Source organism: Pristis pectinata, chromosome 2 (assembly GCF_009764475.1).
Source record: "Pristis pectinata isolate sPriPec2 chromosome 2, sPriPec2.1.pri, whole genome shotgun sequence".
NCBI classification, from domain to species: Eukaryota; Metazoa; Chordata; class Chondrichthyes; order Rhinopristiformes; family Pristidae; genus Pristis; species Pristis pectinata.
Window position 1 is genome coordinate 23,270,027 of NC_067406.1, and position 23,554 is coordinate 23,293,580.

Genomic DNA, 23,554 nt, shown 5'->3' on the forward strand with positions numbered 1-23,554 from the left:
CATGAACCAAACCAATCGCATCTCTGGAACGCAGCACCGATCTGCAGTGCACCCTCAAACATATATCGAAAAGAAAGATGCCAAGATGGAGTACTCTGCAGACATGATTTGCATATTTTAAAAAAATGTATAAAAGTGCTTAATTTAAACTGCCTTCCCCCTTCCAAACCAAAATTGCCTACCAATTTTAGCAAATAACTGCAATTAATAAGTGTCACTTTTCCACAATATTCTCTGCCCTATCCACAACATGTCCACAGTTATTTGAAGTTCACCCTGCAGCGGAGGTCAGACCTTACCTGTTGCTCATGTGGAGCTGAATGTTTCATCACTGCAGCTTAGTTTTGTCATTCCGTTTTCCAGTCTGCCGATGTTACACGGATCCCTGCCAACGCCACCCCCCCCCCCAAACAAAAGTGTGGTATTGATGGTTGCCATGGTAGGATTTTGTAACTTCCCTGTACTTTTTTGAGTGGTTATTACTTTCTGCGAGCTGTCTCAGCAGCTACTTGCCTGCGTATGCTCAAGCCTAATCCTCAGCTTCCTGTTACTGCTGCCAACAGGTAGACGAACGTAAGAAATCGAAGCCATTCACCCTCTCGAGTCTAAATTCTTCTCCAATTCACCCATCTATTTGTTCCTGTAAAATTCAAAAATCCATCAATCTTGTAGATTGTCGTGAACATCTAGGCAGCAGTGGGTAGAGAATTCCAATGATCCACCACTCTCTGTTACAAAATAATTTCTTTTTGTTTCAACCCTAAACAGAGAACCTCTTATCTTGAGACTGTAAACTTTGATAGAGAGAACCTTTTCCCTGCCTCTCACTGTCCAACCCCATAGTTAAACCCATACCTATGGACATTTACACTTCAAGCAGGAAGGAGAACTCTAAATGGTTTTTTCCACCAACGCCGCCTCCCACCCGTCCATTACATATTCACATTTTGGGATGTGGTCTTTGCTGGTGAGCCCAGCATTTATTGCCCATTTCTAACTCCCCTAGTCTAAACAAACTTTTGTTTAAGAAGGTGGTGATGAGATGATGAAAAGTCCTTAGGATTGTCGAGGAAGAATGAGCTGGTACAGGATACCCAGTCTCTGACCTGCTATTGGTTTATTATTGTCACGTGTACTGAGATACGGTGAAAAGCTTTTGTTTGCATACCATCCAGGCAGATCATGCCATACATAAGCAAGCACATCAATGTAGTAAAAAAACAATGCAGGATATACCCTTGCTGCTACAGCTACAGAGAAAGTGCAGTGCAGGTAAACAAATAAAGTGCATGTGGCTGGTTCATTTAAGTTTCTGGTCAATGGTGAACCCAGGAAGTAGTGTTGGCGGGAGGTGGGTAGGGGGAGGTAAGTTTGGCAAGGTAATGCCATTGAATGTCAAGGGTAGGTGGTTAGACTTTTCTCTTGCTGGAAATGGTCATTGCTGGCACTTTGTGGATGAAGGTTATTTACCACTCATCAGCCTTGCCTGAATGTCATCTATGCAGTGCTGGCAATTTACTAAGGAGTTGCAGATAAATTGAACATTGTGCAACTATTGGTGAACATTCCCCCTTTTAATCCTCAAATGGAAGGAAGGTCACTGATAAAGCAGCTGCATGTGATTGGACCTGTCCTGAATCACTCCTGCATGGTTAACCTCCAACAACCACAGCCGAAGATGGTGATAGGTGATCACAATCTATCACACTGTGACAGGTGATTTCCCATTTACGTCTCTGGAACTTTAGTCTAATTAGTAGTCCAGTGACAACCAGTGCATCACCACCAAGCTGGGCCATCTGAGACCCATTATATCGATCTGCAGAAAGCTTTGTGCCAGAAATCAAAACCTGAGAACCTTCTATTCTCTGTGGTGTGGACACTCAACACTAATCACTCAGGATGCAAAGTGAATTTCTCCCAAACTAAATGATGCAATGATAGATAAACAAAGGACTGCAGATGCTGGAATCTGGATGAAAAACACGATGATGCTGGAGGAATTCAGCAGGCCAGGCAGCATCCGTGGAGAAAAGCAGGCGGTCAACGTTTCGGGTCAGGACCCTTTTCCTATCTTCAGACCTGAAGAAGGGTCCTCACCCAAAACGTCAACTGCCTGCTTTTCTCCACGGATGCTGCCTGGCCTGCTGAGTTCCTCCAGCATCATCGTGTTTTTCATCTAAATGATGTAATGTTCTTCTTCCCTACCAACCACACGCAAATAAGCACCTTATGTCCTGGCTCAACGCACCAATGGTTTGACATCTTAGTGCTGCTATTCTTCCAGACATGGCCACGATTCCCCAGAACCACTTTATTGGCTCACTCATAATCAGGCTATGTTGAAAGCTCATCTAGTATCTTATTAATGTGAACACCGAACTTTGTGTCCCGTACACTAGGTTACAGTGAACTGCAACAATTTAGGAACAGTTGCTATTAGAACATTGAACATGTTTGATAAAGAGTATCAACCATTCTTAGATTTGTATATCAGAAAAGAAAGCATAAATCAAGAAAGAACATAATTTAAGGCGCTTAATTGAATGAATTCCAGTTTGTATAGAAAAAGTGGTCACAAGTCTGGACCATATATGTTTCCTGAGGGAAACAGTGACCAGCTCAGCTGTTCCCGATGAAGGTACTGGGTGAAAGGATAGGTGACAGGTCCCGCTCTCCTTCATGTAATGTTGCATGATCCTTGCAACATTTAACCAGCTGAGGAGTGCCACAGTTAATTCTGCATTCCTTCATTTCTACAGGATAAGAAAATCCCTGGGTTGAGGGGACGTCAATCCCCCATTGCCTGGAGGTGGGTATTGTATGTCAAACACTGGTGCATCAGGAGCACCCCCACCTTGCTGACACATGCTGTTACCTCAGAGCCTGAGGGGTGAGTTTCTAATCTGGTATGCGAGCAGCTCTAGTCCTGCTGACGATCAGCCTGGGATGCAGATTTCATTCCACAGGCATGAACTTTGAAGTGCAAAAGGAGGCTTGAGGGGAATTTACTGAAATAGCCCCTCTGGTGTGAAAACTTGTACAGGCAAGACCCCCCCCCCCCCCACCCAGTTCCCATGTTACGGGGAGGAGGGCAGGGAGGGGTTGTGTTCCTGGAAAACGGTCCATATTGTGATTTTCCGTAACGCAAAGCCATATCATCTGCACGTTTCAAGAAACACGAGTTATAAAAAAGTAAATTTTGTGTTTATTTATTTACTTTTTTTCACATCAATTCTGTGAGAGAATTATATTCTGCATCTCAAATTTTTGGGTAGTAATTTGTGAATTCTGTGAGGGCGAATTTCCATTTCAACCCTGTATAACGTATCATCAATCAAGCCTTTGTAAAACAGTATTCCAGAAAATTCTGGCGTTCAAATCTCACATGGCTCCAGCCATTTTTAGTGTCCTCACATTGTTTGATGTTTAAAGGCAGAAATCCATGCCTGGGTGCCAACAGCTGATAATGAGGTATTCAACGCTGTGGTTTGGAGGGCTTGTATGTGATCCATGCACTACATCAGCAACATTAAGAAATGAAATAAGTGGGCTGGTTATTGCAGCAGGTGCAGTGTTTAAGATTTCCCCCGATATTCTCCTTCTGACACCTGGAGGTTGTCTTTCAATGGAACCAGATTGATAACACAGCTAAAGATGTTTCCAGTAACAACCGTTTCTCACTTCTGACATTGGATAGTCAGAGCTAGATTTTGGCTCCAAGCAGGAGGCACAAGGAACTGCAGATGCTGGAATGTGGAGCAAAAAAACGAGCTGCTGGAGGAACTCAGCAGGTCAGGCAGCATCTGTAGAGGGAAATGGACAGTTGATGTTTCGGGTCCAGACCCTTCATCTGGACTGAAAGAGTAGTACTATTCTTTCAGTCCAGATGAAGGATCTCAACCCGAAACAGCGACTGCCCATTTCTCTCTGCAGATGCTGCCTGACCCACTGACTTCCTCCAGCAGTTCATGTTTAACTCCAAGCAGACCATCTAGACTTAAACATCCGTCGGCTTTTCACCCGTGGAGGACACCATCTTGAGCGTGTTTTCTTTTTCCTTCTCTCTTAACCTACACGGTTCCCACTTCAGAAGGACAAAAGAGATTCAAGAGGAGTCATTTAACGCTAAAGAGGTTTTCTAGATAAGCACTTAAATTGCTACGGCATAGTAGGCTGGGGACCATGTGCTGTTGAATAGGATTAGTGTGAATGGGTAATTGATGGTTGGAACCATAGAACAATACGGCACAATACAGGCCCTTCGGCCCACCATGTTGTGCTGACCTTCAAACCACACCCGTGACTATCTAACCCCTTCCTCCCACATATCCCTCTAACTTAAATCCCTCCATATTCTTATCCAACAATCTCTTGAACTTGTCCAATGTATCAGCCTCCACCACCACCCCAGGCAGCGCATTCCATGCACCAACCATTCTCTGGGTGAAAAACCTCCCTCTGACATCACCCTTGAACTTCCCACCCAATACCTTAAAGCCATGCTCTCCTGTTTTGAGCATTGGCGCCCTGGGAAAGAGGTGCTGGCTGTCCACTCTATTCCTCTCAATATCTTGTATACCTCTATCACGTCTCCTCTCATCCTCCTTCTCTCCAATGAGAAAAGCCCTAGCTCCTTTAATGTCTCCTCATAATCCATACTCTCCAATCCAGGCAGCATCCTGGTAAATCTCCTCTGCACCCTTTCCAATGCCTCCACATCCTTCCTATAATGAGGCAACCAGAACTGGACACAGTACTCCAAATGTGGCCTAACCAGAGTTTTGTAAAGCTGCATCATCACTTCACGGCTCTTAAACTCAATCCCCCGATTTATGAAAGCTAAGTTTAACATGCCATTCTACAGACACCTCCTTCGGCAGCACAGCACTCCCTCAGTATCGCGCTCAAGTATTTGCCCAGATGTTTGTATCTGGAGTGGGAAGCAAGAACATAAGAAACAGCAGCAGGAGTTGGCCCCACAGCCTGGTCAGCATGCTCTGCCATTCAGTCGGGTTGACTGAACTGATCTTGGGTCTCCCCAGAACCTTTGGCTTGCCCACAGTCAGCCCAGCGCATCATGGACACCAGCCTCACCTCCTTGGACTCTGTCTTTACCTCTTGCTGTCTTGGTGAAGCAGCCAGCATAATCAAAGACCCCACCCACCTGGCTCATTCTCTCTTCTCCATGGAGGGTGGGCCAAATGGCCTGTTTCTGTGCTGTATGACTATGAGACAAGAGCAGGAAGTGGTTGATATCACCTTCCTCTCTAGCCCAAGGAAGTTGATTCCCCAAGTTACAACCTAATCTGATCATTTCAGATCAGGTTTGAGATCTAATCTGGAACCTTTGTGGTCTGCCTGGCTCAGTAGCACAACACTCTCTCTTTGAAGAGAATTCAATAAATTCTTCCACTAGTTTTTCTTTTTGCACATAATCTTAGTTTGTTCCACTGCAAACTTGGCAAAGCTACTCAAGTCAAGTGGGGGAAAAAAACAAACTGCTGGAGGAACTCAGCGGGTCGGGCAGCATCTGTGGAGACAGAGGGATGGTTGACATTCTAGCGGTTCATTTTTTCACTCCAGATTACAGCATCTGCAGCCTCTTGTGTCTCTACTCAAGTCAGGCTCCCACTCTGCAACTTAAGTAGGTAATCTATGAAAGCACCTCAGTACATTATGAGACATTGCCACATTAAATTTTGGCTGTGATGCCCAAAGGGTAGAAGATGCAATATGAGAATAAACTAGCAAATAATATAAAATCTAAGAGGATTCTAGGGAATTAATAATGGGAAATAGCAAAATAGCAGAGATTAATAATTGTTTTGGATCAGTCTCCACAGGAGAGGACCTAAAAACATTCCAATAATATTAGATGTTTATTTATTAGTCACATGTACATCGAAACACACAGTGCAATGCATCTTTTTGCGTTACCGAAAGGCCTGGAAGGAGAAACTTAAAATAAACTTTATTGTTAGCAAACTAATAGGGCTGAAGGTCGACAAGTCCCCTGAACCTGATGCCCTGCATCTTAAGGTCTTATAGGAAGTGGCTACAGGCTTAAAGGATGCATGGGTTGTCATACACCATATTCCTTGTACTCTAGAAAGGGCCTAGAGGGAAATAGTTAATATACTATTCAAAAATGAAGGGAGAAAGATAGAAGGAAACTAGAGGCTAGTTAGCCTAACTTATGTCATTGGGAAAATACAGGAATTGATTCTGAAGGAGGTAGAGCACAGACAAGAGAATTCAAAGATTGACGACGCTTTCATTCAGAAAATTATGAGGTAATCAAGCAGGTCAACGTGGTTTTATGAAGAGGAAATTGTAGGCAACAAATTTGTTAGCGTTCTTCAAGGATGTAACACGCAGGTTGGATAAAGGGGAATAAGTAAGTTTAATGAATTTGGATTTCCAGAAGTTGTTCAATAAGGTGACACATGAAAGGTTGTTGAGCAAAATCATGAAGTTGAGGGTGATATATTGGCTGGGATAAGGTGGTAGGACAGGGATAACAGAAAACAGAGTTGGGGTAAATGGGTTGTTTTCAGATTGGCAATCAGATGGTGCCTCTCAGATCAGTGCTGGGCCTAAGGTGTATGGTTAATGGAAATAGAGAAGTTTTGATACAATTTGACAGGGCATTGGTGAGATCACACCGGGAATACAGTGTTCAGTTTTGAATTTCATACGTACGGAAGGAAGTGCTTGCATTGGAGATAGTGCAGAGAAAATTCACTAGATTGATTCCTAGGATTAAAAGGGTTGATGTATAAAGAGAGGCTGAACGGGTTGGGTCTCTATTCATTGGCACATGGAAGAATGAGAGCTGATATTTTTGAAATACATAAAGTTTTGAGGGATTGGCAAGGTGGATCCTGAGAGAATGTTTGTTATCTTGAAATAGTGGGTATACTTTCAAAATAGGGGTCACCCATTTCAACTGGAGATGAGGAAGAAATGTCTTCTCTGAAACGATCATCAACCTTTGAATTCTCTTGTCTGTGGAGGCAGAGTCATTTCAAGGCCCCAGATTTAAACTACAAGGGATTCATGGGATGTGGGGAGCAGTATTGACACCAAAATCCGATCAGTTATGATCTTATTGAATGGCGGAGCAGGCTTGAAGGGTTGACTCCTGCTCCTGCTTCTTACATTTGTATATGGAACCATTAGAGCATTAAAAATCCCACAGCAACACTCAAGGAAAAGCATCGCATTTTCCTCAAATCCTGGCCTATGTTGCTCCCTTAATCAAAACTAGATTAATTACTGATTTATCCCCTCACAGAGATTTCAAAAATGTGCGAATTAACAATGTGTGTGTCCACATAACAGCAGTGAAAGGACTAAATGATTTTGCGATGTTGTGAAAGCCTGTGAGTAACTGAAATGCTTTTATTTTCTTGGTAAAGGGTTTGAGATTTTTTTGACAGTCGTATCATTCATGCATTCCCACTCCAGCTCCTGGGAGCAGCACAGACGCAATGGACCAAAAGGCCTTCTGTAACTGAGGACATTGTATGAAATGATATTAAATAAGGAAAAGGGGAGAAAGAAACTACAATACACCATTTGCCAATTACCCATTTCTGAAATGTGACCATTATACAGAATAAATACATAAATGCTAAAATGCATAAAATACATGTGGCTTTATTGAAAATCGATACTTTAAAGCAGCGGAGTGTGGCATGATGTTCTCTCCATGTCTGACACCAATCACCTCCCTCATCTCCAAGCTTGTGGGCTGTGCTCCAAAGCGAAAGGGAATAACATTGCAAACTACACATTTGAAAATTGACAGCTTCAGCCAGCTTGTCAGCAGAGGAAAATGATTGAAATGAGTTATTTACAGCTAGAAAGTTGGGAGAATCTGCAGGACTTAAGGTTGATATATTGACTACTGTGGTACAATCTGTGCTGTAGTGACTGCATTTCGAGCCTGCTGATTTTATGATTGGTGCAAAAGCCTATAATACAACAAAGGCCCACAGCACAGTAAATGTCAGGCTGCTTCAGTGCACCAGCGGTGAGTGGAGGTAATTGCTACATCTGTGTTTATTCGAGCAGGAGCACGTCCACCAGATAAGGAGACGAGTATAAAATGCTTTTAAATGAGAGTGTGTTCACTTGCTGATGGATGTTTAGATGTGACTGGTCCAGTCCTCAGTGTTGGCAGGAAATTCAGGTACTGAACAGGCAGGGAATTGAGGGATATAGACCATGTGTAGGCAAATGTGCACTTTAAATTGGCATCATGGTTGGCACAGATATTGTGGACAGGGGGGCCTGTTCCTGTACTGTTCTATGTCCTATGCCCTATTATGGTGGGCACTGATTCAAGCTACCCCTGCCAGTCTTTGTATCAAATGGTTTTCTTTGTTCTGACCAATGGAATTCCTTGCGTTTGACAACAGAAGCCATTTTGGCAAACATGATTCAGCACTTGAATCACCAAGGTAAAGGAGGCTATGGATCTAATGTGGGTAGTGGGATTAGTGTAGATGGGTGCAATGGTTGGCGTGGACATGGTCAGCTGTAGGCCTGTTTCTGTGCTGAATGACTCTATGTCCATGACTATAACTCTTGTTAAGTGGATTTTTTTGCCATGGAGGCTATGATTGATATGGATTCTCCAAAGGAAAAACCAAAGGCACATTCTTATTCAATGAGATCTCTGCTGGTGTTACCAGCTTCCATCAGCAGGTATTGTGAGATATTGAAAATTTCCTTGACAGACCAGTCATAATCTAATTGAATGGCAGAACCAGCATTAGGGTTCCAGATAGTATTCTGTTCCTGTGACTTGCAGACAGTTATACCAGTCCTGGGCTTGGGAATAAGTGTGGTATAAAATGTCCTTATAACATGCCAAAGATGTGCCATGTCATAGGGGAGTCACATTGGCTCCATTGCATATTTATAGAGCGTCACGTTGACTGAACTGAAACCTCTTGTTGCGAAAGCATGATTGGTCAGTGAGTTGGCAAAATGAGTCGATGCCGTCCTCAATCCAATCCAACATAAACAGTGGTCTGGTGGGGTGCTTCGGTTGACGTGTATAAAATTTTGAGGGAGTGTGGGGAAATATTTATTACTAGTGAGCAAGAAATTTAAATCAAAATAACTCTACAAAGAATATATATCATTGTGGAACATCAAAGGAGCATTTTCATAACAAAATTTGAACGAGTTGCACAAGTAGATATTATGAAAAGTGATCCAGTGCATCAAACAAGGCAGCATCATTGTATTAGTTCTCTTTGCGATCTTCCTCACTGCAATATCGCTCTTTACCACCAATAAACTCCCAGCTGGAGTGAAGGTAGTCTAAGATACAAGCAAAAAACTGTTCAACCAGCATTCCAGAACCCAAAGTCACATCAACTTTGGTCATCATTACTCAGATTTTGCTTGCATTTGTGCATACTTGGAGGCCAAGCTCCAAACCACCAAAGTGCACAAGATGTTGAGTCTTTCACTAGATGGCCCGAAGACAAAGGTCTTTCACCAACCTGTTCCCGTCACACAGCCCTCTGATCATCACGATTCATGGTGGGATCCTACTCGACATGAATCATTTCCCACATCTGGGGAGTGGGACTGTCAGCATTGTATTCCAATAAAAAGAGACAGGATGTTGGCTGGGCCTTATTATCTTCTACTGTACGACAGGAGATCCCGGAAGAAGCACTTGATCAGTGTGCCAGACTGTCACCATGGACATTATTTGAAGTGAAATTAAATATATAAAAGAAGAAGAAGAAAACATAATTTAGGATCTGCCGGCTTAAATGACCATTAAACTCTTAACACTCCATGCCATTCACACTAAATGCTTGAAAACTTTATTTTTTAAAAAGCCATCATTCAAAAAAAAAATTTTAGTTTTCCTCTCAGAGCAAACATTTCCTACTCCCCTAGGTCAGGAGATTGGCCACAATCTCTCCTTGTACACCCTCAAAACTACTGCCCTGCGCACCATCAGCTTTATCCGGGAATCCCGCAAGTTTGCGTACAAACACATTTGTCTCCAACAAGTAAAATCTGGAAGGGAGCCCAGGGCAGGGATGGTAATTTAAAGAATCTTACAGCCCATTGTGCCTGTAGCAGCAACTTAAGACAACTCTTTTCGATTGCCATTAGTGGCAGCGAGAGAACTGCTGGGACCCAGGCTGGTCCCTGGTACCTTGGCCCTGGGAGCAAATAACTCACCCACCTGCCCCATCAAGTTGTCCCTGTCCCAAGTGTCACAGAGTCTCACACAGCAGTCATTGGCCACCTCAGAACTTGGAGAACTGCAGTGGAAGCAAGCCATCTTAATCCATAGGGACTGCTGCCCCAGACGGAAAAGGGAGATAAAGCATTTGTAGGGAGAATAAAAAGGGATTGGTGCAGGGTTAGTGTGAGTGGGTGCTTGATGATCAGCACAGACCCTGTGGGCTGAAGGGTTTGTTTCCCTACTTTATTTTCAGCTGCCTGGTCTTACTCACATAAAGGGTTAGATGGGTTGGATGGGATTTCCAGTAACAATAAGTTGTTTAACACTGCACCAGGATTGCACCACAGGAGTTGGTCTTTGAAGTAGAGAGTGTGTTAACGTTTAAGAATACATTCAATAAATGTTTGAAGGGAAGTTGGAGCAGGCTGGATTACTGTGACTGCTTATGCGAAGGATAAATTATGTCGACGGACTGGGCCAAACAGCCTGTTTCCATCGTGCTTTCTGTGAAAGTGAGTGATGGGTGGAAGCCTAAACACAGTTCCCACGTGGTGGGGTTCCAACTCGCTCTATTCAAAGGGAAGCAGCATTGAGTGAAGATTCTCCCTCTATTTCCAACCTCTGGCTCTAGGTGCAAACTACCTGCCTATTGAGGAGTTCTTGTGCCGTGCAAGTCAAGGGGTCATACAGCATGAGAGGAGGCCCTTTGGCTCATGGAATCAGCACTGACCATCAGCCACCCATTTGCACTAATCCTCACAGTCCCATCAGCTCCCACCGGATTCTACCATTCACTGCCACACTAGGGGCAATTTACAGCGGCCATTTATCCACCCAACCTGCATGGGATGTGGGAGGAAACTGGAGCACCCAGAGGAAGCAAACAGGGAGAGCATGCAAAATCTACACAGATAGCACCAGAAGTCAGGATCGAACCCGGGTCGTTGGAACTGTGAGGCAGCGACCCTTACCAGCTGTGCCACCTGTAAGTGAAGAAAGGTTGGCTAATCCTGGAATTGCAAATAAAACACAGGCCTATGCAGTGACAGAATTAAGATTGCTGTCAACCTTTGGGAGGTAGAAGCTCTCCTTCAGGACGTGGGTATGGAAGTTCCCGAGAGTGAGAGTTCAAGACCCTGCCCACACCAACAGCCCCAAGGAGGGCTATTTAAATTAAAATTCATAAATCTCAGTAAATGAAAATAAAGAAAGCTGCAGATGCAGGAAATCTGAAATCCTTCCAAAGAGGATAACCTCACATTTCCCCACATTATTCTCCATCAACCAACTTGTTATCCACTCACATAACCTGTCTACCTCCCTTTGTAAACTATGTGTCCTTCTCACAATTTACTAACCAACCTATCCTTATATAATCAGCAAATTTGACTGCGGTACTCTTGGCCTCTTCATTGAAGTCATCAGTATAGATTATAAATAATTAAGGTCCTAGCACTGATCCCTATTGCACCCAACAAGTTATAGATTGCCAGTCCCAAAATGTATTTACCTCAACTCTGTTTTCTTTTCATCAACCACTCCTCTGTCCAGGCAAATATATTGCCCCACATTATGCACTCTGATCTTGTGCAGTAACCTTTAATGTGGCACTTTATCAAATGCCTTCTGGATATCCAAATGAATTAAGCCTATTGGTTCCCCTTTATCCACCCCGTGTGTTACATCTTCAAAGAACCCTAGCAAATTTCCCTTCCATGAAACCATGTTGACTCTGCTTGATTGCCATATGATTTTCTAAATATCCTGTTATTATCTCCTTAATAATGGGTTCCTGCATCTTCCCAATGACAGATGTTAGGCTAACTGGCCTATAGTTTCCTGCTTTCTGTCTCCCTCCTTTTTTTGAATAGTAGTTTTGCAATTGCAGTTTTCTAGTCCTCTGGGACTGCTCCAGAATCTAGGGAATTTTGGTTGATTACAACCGATGCATCCACAGTCACTGCGGCTACTTCCTTTAAGATCCAAGAATCCAAGCCGTCAGCTCCAAAAGACTTATGAGCCATTAGCCCCATTAGTTTACATAGGGCTCTTCTTTCATGGTGGGTTTGTATTAAGTTCTTCCCTCTCTGTAACCCTTTAATTATCTAATATTATTGGGATTTTCTTTAGTGTCTTCACTGTGAAGACCAGTCCAAAACAATTATTTAGCGTATCTGCCATTTCTCTATGTTCTAATGAAGCATAGACTTTGTAGTCTCATTGTTCAAGCTTATATTAGAAAATAGAACATTACAGCACAGTACAGGCCCTTCGGCCCATGATGTTGTGCAGACATTTTATCCTGCTCTAATACCCTCCCACGTAGCCCTCCATTTCTCTATCATTCATGTGACTATCTAAGAGTCTCTAAATGTCCCTGATGTATCTGCCCCCACAACCTCTGCCGGCAGTGCGTTCCACGCACCCACCACTCTCTGTGTAAAAAAACTTTCCACTGACATCCCCCTTATATCTTCCTTCAATCGCCTTAAAATTATGCCCCCTCGTGTTAGCCATTTTCACCCTTGGAAAAAGTCTCTGACTGTCCATTCGACTTATGCTTCTTATCATCTTGTACACCTCTATCAAGTCACCTCTATCAAGTCACCTCTCATCCTCCTTCTCTCCAAAGAGAAAAGCCCTAGCTCACTCAACCTATCCTCATAAGCTAATCTTTTATTTATCCCTATGAAAGTTCAGTTTCTAATGTTGCCAAAATCGCTTGCCTTAAATCTAGGCCATTGTGTGGTGTTTTAGGATTGCAGACAGTGGCCCACTCCTTGCAATGTGCATTTTCAGTTGACTTTGAGCCCAGGATGATATGCCTGGAAACTACTGCAGGTTAACGGGTGATCTAATAGAGATGATTACATTTCTAAAAAGTTGATGGTGGGAAACTATTTCCTCTGGCAGGGGAATGCAGAACAAGAGGCACAACTTAAAGATGTGAAATCAGGAGGCACCTTTTCACATAAGGAGAGGTGGGAATCTGAAACTTGTTTCCCAGACGTTATAGACTTCTATTAGGCAGGAGCTGGCAAGAGTTATGAAACAATGAAGGACAGGTGGAATCAGGTTCATTATCCCTGACAAATGTCATGAAACTTGTTGTTTTGCAGCAGCAGTACAGTGCAAGACGAAAATTACTATAAGTTACAAAAATAAATAAATAGTGCAAAACAGGAATAATGAGGTAGTGTTCATGATAAGATAAGATATTTATTTATTAGTCACATGTACATCGAAACACACAGTGAAATACGTCTTTTTGCATTGCTAAGAATGTGCTGGGTGCAGCCCGCAAGTGTCGCCACTCTTCCAGCCCCAACATAGCATGCCCACAGCTCCTAACTTGTATGTCTTTGGAATGTGGAAGGAAACCGGAGCACCCGGAGGAAACCCACACAGACACGGTGAGAACGTACAAACTCCTTACAGGCAGCAGCGGAACTGAACCTGGGTCGCTGGCGCTGTAATAGCGTTACGTTAACTGCTATGCTACGGACTGTTCAGAAATCTGATGTCAGAGGGGAAGGAGCTGTTCCTAAAACATTGAGTGTGGGTCTTCAGGCTCCTGTACCTGAACTGAGGTTCAGATCGGGCTTGCTCAAGTTGAATGCTAGAACAGGTTTCAGGGGCTGACTGGCCTGTTTCTACATTGCCCTGACTTCATTGTACAAGAAACCGCAACCTTAATTACATTTAGACATCTTCTGTGTAGCCAGTTGCTTTGTCAGCAGTGTCCTGTATCGTGTGTGTTACTGAATAAGGCAGATTGAACAAGTCCCTTTCTCTAATATGATATCTGTGCCCATTTGGCTGATTGCAACAGGGAGAGCAGGGGATAGTTAGTCTGGAGAACCCCACCCCCATCCCCACACCCCCAAACTAGGAGAAGGAGCTGGAGAATGGGTGGGGGAAGAGAATCTTTTGGCAGCTGTTTCCTGGGGGAGAGTATGTTTCCCTGCTCGTAGTCAGTCCCCTCACATTGATAGAATAATTTCTTGTTGTGGATGTTACACAGTTGTATGAGGTTTACAATCTCAGCTAAGTACTCTCGGCACAATCTTAAATAGCTTTGCTGTTGATGGTTTTCTATGTTGTGCCAGCAAAATACTAGTGTTCCTAACTAATGTTTTTTTTTAATTTCAAAAATAAACTTTATTCATAATAAAAATATAGAGAAAAGAACACAGTGCAAAACCTTTTACCTTCATATGGTTAATGCATTCAGTAGTGTTAACACTTCTTAAAACCGTATTTTATAACCATAAAATCATTGTCACTTGTGGCCCCCTTTGGTGATATAACCTTTCAGTGCTTAAGGGGCTTCCCCACATGATTCAGCCCCTCCATGTCCAGTAGCAGAGGGACCCTAGACTGTGGTCCTTCTCCACAGATTCTTTGCATTGGCTGCACCAAGCTTCAGAGCGTCCCTTGGCACATACCCCTGCAGCCTGGTATGTGCCAGTCGGCAGATGTTCCTCATTAATGGTTCCAGAAGAATAAGCACCAGCCTTCTTCACTCATCTCCTGAGTGAAGTCAGAGAAGAGTCGGCACAGTGACAGCTAGAAGAGCCACTACTTCACGGTAACAGAGACCCAGGTTCAATCCTGACCTCGGGTGCTGTCTGCATGCAATTTACATGTTCTCCCTCTGGCCGTGTGGATTTATTTTCCAGGTGCTCTGGTTTCCTCCCACATTGCAGAGATCTGCCAGTTTATTGGCCACTGTAAATTGCCCCTAGTGTGTAGGTGAGTGGTAGTATCTTGGTGGGGGGCGGGGGGAGTTGATGAGAATGTGGGGAGAATTAAAATGGGGTGAATGTAGAATTAGTGAAAATGGGTGGTTGATGATTGGCACAGATTAGTTGGGTGCAGGGCCTGTTTCTGTGCTGTATCTCTCCTCGACTCTGAGAAACTGAGCGTGGACCATAAGATATAGGAGCAGAATTAGGCCATTCGGCCTATCGAGTCTGCTCCGCCATTCAATCGTGGCTGATTTTTCTCCTTTCTCAACCCCATTCTCCCCGCCTTCTCCCCGTTACCCTTAATCCCCTTACCAGTCAAGAACCTATCGATCTCTGCCTTAAATACACCCAATGACTTGGCCTCCACAGCTCTCCGTGGCAACGAATTTCACAGGTTCACCAGGCCCGGGCTGAAGATTTTTGGTGGAAGCTGGCCGTAGCCTGCAGTGGCTTCTCCAGGAATCACATATTGCAAGTTCACCCGGCCAACCATGTAAGGAGGCCTTTGCTAATGTGACGCGGATCTGATTCTCAAGCTGATCTCTCCCTTTTCTCCTCCAGTGCACAGAGCGACCGCAGTCAGCAGCGCAAGCACAGCGCCCATGCCTGTGAGGGGCGCGCACAGATGATGTCCAAGGCTGGGCAGGGCGTCAACAGTCGGACTGGCAGCAGCTGCAGAGGAATGATCGCCCTGTGCTACGCACTCTGTATCTGTTTAGTCACCGCCTCTGGCATCCCAGCAGCCAGGCTCCACATCTCAGACCCTGAGGCAAAGACCAGCACACGCTCTCCCCCAAGTAAGCACCTCAGCAGATTTCTTTCATTCTTTAGTTCATTGGTACATATTTGGGGAGCAAGGGGAAAGAGGAGTCAGAGGATTTATGTTGTTCTCATTACGTGTTTGATTCTTGCATTCGCCTTCCTCTAAATGATTGATCTGTGGACCTGGGCGCTGAGGACAAGGCCAGTGTTTACTGCTCTTGAGAAGGTGCTGTGAAGCTCCCGTCTTGAATCGCAGCAGTCTTTGTGTTGAAGCTACTCCCTCAGTGACGTTAGGTAGGGAGTTCCAAATTGATGATTCATATAGGAGCCCATCTTTTACAATGAAGCTAGTGATCCTTCTAAGTAATTCACTGTGCAAAGTGAGCTGTGATGTCCCAGCGTAACATAGTTCTGGGTGCAAGCTGCTACTCTGGAACTGATTGTACCAGTGCCTTCCTCCGTCCACTCTCTGTAAAACTGAACTCACACCCTAACACGTATCAAAACCTGAGCTGCCAGATCCTTCCATGACCTCTCTCCTATAACCTCCTCCAATTCCACAACACTCTGAGGTTTCTAGAGAAACAAAGGACTGCAGATGCTGGAATATCTAGGTGAAAAACACGATGATGCTGGAGGAACTCAGCAGGCCAGGCAGCATCCGTGGCAGAAAAGCAGGCGGTCAACATTTCCAGTCAGGGCTGAAGATAGGAAAAGGGGAAGCCCAATATATAGAAAGGAAAAGCAGAGCGATGATAGGTGGACAAAAGACGGGAGGCGGGGTAGCCACAAGGTGGTGATAGGTAGACGCAGGTAAGAGATGGTGATAGGTGTGGGGGAGAAGGGGAGAGTAGTTCCGCCGGGGATGGGTCATAGGTAAGGAGGCAAAAAAGGGTAGAAAAAAGAGAGATGGGCTAGGAAAGGAAAGAAAAGAAGAGGCATGGTTGGGGGGGGATGTTGAGAGGATTACTTAAAATGGGAGAATTCAATGTTTATGCCGTTAGTCTGCAAGGTTCCAAAACGGAAGATAAGGTGCTTTTCTTCCAGTTTGCGCTTGGACTTCTGGCAGTGGAGGAGGTCGAGGACTGACGTATCAGTGATGGTGTGGGAGGGGGAGTTGAAGTGACTGGCACGGGGAGATGCAGATCGCAGTTATGTTCTGTGAAACGGTCACTAGTCTGCGTTTGGTCTCGCCAATGTAGTTTCTTCCAATCCTAGCCTTTTATGCTTCCCCGTTTATTGCCAACTAGTTCTTCAGCTGAGAAAGGTCCCCATTCTGGAATCCCGGCTAATCCTTCCTCTCCTCCTTTAAGGCATTTCTTAAAACCTCCTTCTTTGGCCATACTTATGCTCATCTGAGCTAATCTCTCCTTACGTGGCCTGGTCTCACATTCTGTTTAACATTCCGTGGAGCATCACAAAATGTTTTGTTACATTAACAGTGCTACAGAAATGCAGGAAGTTGTCATTTTTACAAATAAATGCAGTATTATTTATAGCTGTTCTTTATCTTGGCTGATTACATTTTTCTGGAATTTGTATCTGACTGTCAACAATTCCCTGTGGGAAAAGGAATGTGGACAGTTTAAAAATAGACTGCAACCTGCCCTATAAATCTTCTGATCAACTAATGCGAGTGCAGTTTACATCCACCAACTCGCATCCTGATGTCTGAGAGTGAGAACCAGGTTATTTACATAATCTGATTTAATACACTGAACTGTTGTTTTGCTACAAGGTCACTTACTTGTTCACCCACTCACTTACTCAATCATTCACTCACTCACTTATTCATTTACTCACTCATTCATGCACTAATTTGCTCATTCATTTACTCATTCATCCATGCCGTCACTCATTCATTCACTCTTTCATACACTCACTATCTTACTTATGGACCTAATCTGTCCATCATATTATCTTCCCTCTGCCACATTACAAATTTCTACCTTTCTTTTATGTTGCTCTTGCTTCCTCTTCCTTCAACTCGTGCTTATGCTGTTATCCTATTCTCTACATCTTAATCCATTCCTCTCCCTCCCCATCCCACTCCCCCCATTTCTGTACATTTCACTCCCCTCCACAACTCCTCAACCTTGCTCCAAATGCTAAATACAATTCACCAGCTGTGTATGACTGAAGGCATGCTGTGGAAAGCAGCTCGTTGCTAGTCTCCTGAAGGAGTCAGAAGAAAATGTATGAGTGGCAAGAGATATGGCAGTGTCTGAATCATTCTTGTGTCGAGCCAAGGCGTCCGGTGGTGCCAAGAACTGGAGGTGTCCCCTTTCTCCTCCCAAACTGCCCCTCCCCACCTCGGCTGATTTTCCTGCCCTGTACACCCCCAGCTTTATTTAACACCATAAATCAGTGCTAAGGTTGTTTTTTTTGTCAGCGAGAAAGCTGCGATAAAATATATATTCTATATGTAACTCAACACAGCTTATTTTCTGCAGTTAAATGGGTTGATTTATGGTGCTCCTGAGCAGCCACTGATGAATTTGCTGGAGGTGGAAATAAAGACTCTTGCTGATTAGGACTGGAGCCTCGGTTTCTCCCCCCAAGAGCTTTGGAGTACTGTTGCTCAATGCGAGCTGATTGTGCTGCATGCAGACTGTGGCTGAGGTTTCTAACGTGTGGGAAGGAGTTCCTCTCAAGGGAGCCTTCCCCACAGACACACACAGACACACACTCGTGCACACCGCACACACACATAGCTCACAACGTGAATTTAAGGGCCCGCCTACTTCTGAGTGAGTGCAGCTTTGTGCTCACTTAGGGACTTGTCTATAAAACCCGCATTGAACCTAAGCTTGATTCTGGAGCCTTGGATTTCTTTGGAGACTGATGAACAGACAGTCCTTAACTGGAGGTGGAGAGAAAGAGGCTGCTTGGAGGTGGGGGTTTATAGTTTGCAAAGGTCTGTACAGGGAGAGGGCAGAAGGTCAGGAGGTGCTGGCTTTGGTCGGAATGGAGTCTGAGGCCCAGACACGAGGAGCTTCACCTGAGCTAATGATATTCACCCGCTCCGCATTCATTCACAAAGATCCAATCATGCTCCTGCTCCAGGGAGTTGAGGGGGAACTTAGCCCAGCTGAGGCCCCGCATGCCTTGGAGTCAATTCAGGCCAAAGCCAGCATCATTTGTTGAGTGGAGGGTGCTGGATGTGAAGAAGTTGGAACAGATCAGCAGCTTGGAACAGGGGATCCATCAGCAGAAGCACCACAGTCTGTAACCTCCTTTCCTGGCATGTCCCCCTCTTGACTGTCATTTTTGAACCAGAGGGCCAACTCTGGTGCAGTGAAGGGTACAGAATGGCAAATTAGGGTGACAGGCAAGCATGCCCGAAAATGAGGTGCCAAGCTGGCAAAGCCATAACACAGGGCTGCACTTATGCTAAACTGCAGAAAGAGCATGCAGTGGACAGAGCTAAGTGATGCCTCAACCAATGGATCAGATCAAAGCTCTTCATCCTTGCCACATCCAACTGTAGATGGTGGTGGAGAGCTAACTGGAGGAGGGGGCTCCAAAAACATCCCCGGCCTCTGCAGGGCCCAGCAAAAGCGTGCTAAAGACAAGGCTAAAACATATGCAACCATCTCAGCCTCCTCCGTCCCTACTTCAGCCAATACAATTTATCCATTTGGCATTAATAAATGACAGGGAAGCACTGGATACTTTCCTCAGAATGAAAGCCATGGAAGCCAATAACCAGCCGGGCCTTCAGCCAAGCTGTTCCCATTCAACTAAAGCACCAGCATCTGGCCGATGATGTGGGAGATTGCCCAGCTATGTCTCATCCACAAAATGTGAATAAATCCATCCCAGCAAATTGCCATCTATCTTAATCATCAGCAAAGTGATGGATGTGTCATCAGCCATGCCATCAAACGGCACTTACCAATAAATTACTCACCAAAGCTCCAGACTGGGTTCTGTCAGGAACAGTCAACTCCAAACCTCATGACAGTCTTGGACCAAACAAGGCCGACAGAGCTGAATTTCAATGTGGCATCAAGGTGCCCTGATAAATCTGAAATCAGTGGGCAGAAGGGAAAAACACTCCGGTGGCTAGTGTTATATCTCGCACAAGAGGAAGATGATTGTGGTTGTTGGAGGTTAGTCATCCCAGCCTTAAGATTTAGCTGCAGGATCTCCTCAGGAAATTGTCCTGCACTCAACCACCTTCAAATGCTTCATTAGATAAGATAAGATATCTTTATTAGTCACACGTACATCAAAACGCGCAGTGAAATGCATCTCTTGCATGGAGTGTTCTGGGGGCAGCCCGCAAGTGTCGCCACGCTTCCGGCGCCAACATAGCATGCCCACAACTTCCTAACCCGTATATCATTGGAATGTGGGAGGAAACTGGAGCACCTGGAGAAAACCCACAAAGACACAGGGAGAACGTACAAACTCCTTACAGACAGCAGCTGGAATTGAACCCGGGTCGCTGGCGCTGTAAAGCGTTACGCTAACTGCTACACTACCATGCCTGCCCCCAGTCATGCCTGACCATCAGACTAGGCAAGGTGTGGTTGTTCCCTGATGAATGCGTAAGCTTCTTCCTATTGGCAGTTCCTGAGATGCTTCCTTCTGTTGTCCTTACAGCAAAAAAGATTGAGAAGAGATTTGAAGGAGGTGTACAAGGTCATGACTGGTTTAGAGGGAAGCTGTTCCCATTAGTCAGTGATTCAGAAGCATGGTGGTTGTGCAGTAGTTAAACTACTCTGAAGTAACCCAGAGGCCCAGACTACTAATGCAGATATCTGAGTTCAAATCCCACCATGGCATCTGTGGAATTTAAATTCAGTTAATGATCTGGAATTTATTTAAAAAACAGCTAATCTTAGTTATGATGACCATGAAACCACCAGATTGTTAGGCATTTATGCTGGACTTTAGAAGAGTGGTAGATGACTTGAATGAAATACAAGATATCCTATGGGCCATGACCAGGCGGATGTGGAAAGGATGCTTTATTTTGTGGGAAAATCTAAGACTAGGATAATTGTTTAAAATGGGGTGGGGTGGGGTGGTGAGGTTGCCTGTTTATGACAGAGATTCAGTTTGTTTTGTACTCAGAGGCTCGTGAGTCTTTAGAACTCTTCCTCAAAGAGTGGAGGAAGCAGAATTCTTGTGTATCTTTAAGACAGGGGTCAATAGGTTCCTGATAATAGACGGTGAAAGTTTACCACAAGTAAACCAGAGTGCAGAGTTGAGATTATGATCAAATCAGCCATGATCTTGTTAAATGACAGCGCAACTTTGAGGGGCGGAGTGGCCTACTCCTGCTCCTAGTTAGCATGTTTGCATGTTCAAGGACCAGAGGCATGGATTTAAAATTTGGGATGAAAGATGCAAAGGAGATGTAAGGTGAAGTCTTTTTTACACAGAAGGTTAGGAACTCACTTTGTATAACGGTATAGAAAGAGGGAATTAGATTGGCACCTCAGGAAAAACTGCAGCTACAGGGAAAGAACAAGGGAATGGGACTTACTAGATTGCTGTGTGAGGAGCCAGCACTGACTCAATGGGCTAAGAGCCTCCTTCTGTGGCATAACAGTTCTATGATTCCATGCCTAAACATAGCAAGGCTGAGACAACATGCAGGCATGGGCTGATAAGTAGCAAGTAACATCTGTGCCCCTCAAGTGATCATCTCCAAAGAATCTCCCATTGACTCAGTGGCATTATCATCGCTAAAACCCCACCATCCTGGGGATCACAATTGATCAGGAAATTAGCTGGACCAGCCACGTACATAACTTGACTACAAGTGCAGTTTAGAGGCTAGTTATTCTGCAGTGAATGACTTACCACCTGACAATTCAAAGCTTCCGCACCATCCACAAGATATGTCAGGAATGTGATAGAATACTCCCCTGTTGTATGAATGGCTATCGTTCCAATATTTGAGAACCTCAACCCCATCCAGGGCAAAGGAACTCAATTGATTAGCTCCCCATCTTGTAGTCTGAAAGTTTATTTCCTTCTTCATTGGTGCACAATGGCTGTGCTGCAAACCATCTGTTCAATGCACTATGACACCATGCCAAGTTTTCATGGATAGTGTCTGCCAAACCCAGCGCTCAGGTGGCAGAAATCAAGGTTAGCAGGTGCATGGGATCACCGCTACCTGCAAAAGCCCCTCCCAATTTACCCATCACCTTCAAGAGGAACTACATCACCGTTCCCTCAGTGTCACTGAGTCTACATCCCGAAACTCCCTACCAACAGCATTGTGGGACCACCTTTGCGAGAAGGACTGCAGTTGGTCATGAAGGTGGCTCACCATCATCTTCTCAAAGACAATTAGTGACTAATGCTGGCCTTATTAATTGCATAAAGGCTTAAAAGAAAGGATTTGGAAAATATCAACTTTTGAAATAACATTCTTCTTCCATAACATTGTGCACCTTTCTCCAGCCAGACCCTGCCATTGAAACTTTTGTCTTATGAGCTTATCACCTCCAAACTCAGCTATTCCAATCCTGTCCAAACCATCCACCCATCTTCCACATGCTTCATCCTGTACTCTGCTGTTTCCCACAATGCACCAAGTCCCAGACCTACATCGACTCCCAGTGCTAGTTCTTCAACTTTAAAATTCTCACTCCCGTGCTTAAATTCCCTCTTATAGTTCACGTCTCCTCACCTTGGTAATCTCGAACAGACCTACAGTGTCCTACCACCAAACTGTAAATTTCATGGATCCTGTTTCTCCACATGCCACTCCCCCAACCAACAACCCTTTCTTCTCCCATCTTCTAACCTTAAACAATCTATTTTCCACCTGGACTCTGGAATATCCTCCCTAAACTCCTCTGCCCCTCCAGTTCCTCCTTAGAGTCTATATTTTTGCCTAAATTTATGGATTTCCCTCATCCCCCGTTCTTGGGTTCATCATCCATCTGTGTCTGATTAAGCCCTGTGAGACACCTTCCTACGTTAAACAAGCTGCTGTTGCCTCTTTTTGATCATTAAAAGCAAACTATTGTAACCTGAGCAAAAATGACTCTTTTGACTTAATCAAAGTTAGCTGACCATAACATGTTGTGGATTAAACAGATTACAGCTGTTGTGGAATTACAGTAATCCAGATGTGTGGTAAGGTAGCTCCAGTTGCCAGACTCAGGCATCTGTAATTGTCATTGGGTGAAGCAAATCCAGCTGTTAAAGGATATGGTGATCGACATTATGAAGGGGGATGGCTAATCATCGGTTATGGATCAAAGTGTTGTCAGATAAGACAATTCCAGATGTTGCAAAGCCTGAGCCCAGCTGTTGCAACACTAGTCAGTTCAGTTGCCATTACATAAGGTGACTTGAACTGCTAGAGAGTGAGGTAACTCCAGATTTTGTAGGATTAAGAAACTTACTCCCAGGTGTAACTGTAAGGCCCTCCTGCAGATGAAGGGGGAATGGTGCATCATCCCTCCATCATGTATCTCATCGACAACAGCCTTACGAACCCTGAGCCTGCGAATACATTGTTCACAGACAGCTCTAGACAGAATGTGTTGCCTGTAACGACACAGTGGGAGTGGGCTCATCACTAATTGACATGTCTTTCCCTTCTGTGCTGAAATCCCAAACTGACTTGCATGACAAGTTATGGTCATAACAAAGCCTGCAGTAACAGAGAGCCACCAGTGGTGTCACCACTGAGACATCCATTTGATGAATATTTCAACAGCTAAATGTACTCACAAACACTCCATGTTAGTTTAAACATACTCTGTGGACTTTGGAAAGTGTTCGAGCAGTTTGCAGTCAGTTCTAAAGCTGTGCATTTGAGTTGCCT

At 44.5% G+C, this 23,554-nt stretch overlaps 1 protein-coding gene across 8 annotated transcripts in view; it reads left to right on the forward strand.

The window, feature by feature from the left end:
* LOC127579261 (fibroblast growth factor receptor 3-like) overlaps window positions 1-23,554 on the forward strand; it is a 228,644-nt gene that overhangs the window by 112,291 nt on the left and 92,799 nt on the right. For all 8 annotated transcript variants that reach the window (XM_052031925.1, XM_052031932.1, XM_052031966.1 and 5 more), the window contains one exon: window positions 15,547-15,782. In XM_052031925.1, the coding sequence (XP_051887885.1) occupies window positions 15,611-15,782 (172 nt within the window). In that variant the 5' untranslated portion in view covers window positions 15,547-15,610. The remainder of the gene's footprint in view (window positions 1-15,546; window positions 15,783-23,554) is intronic.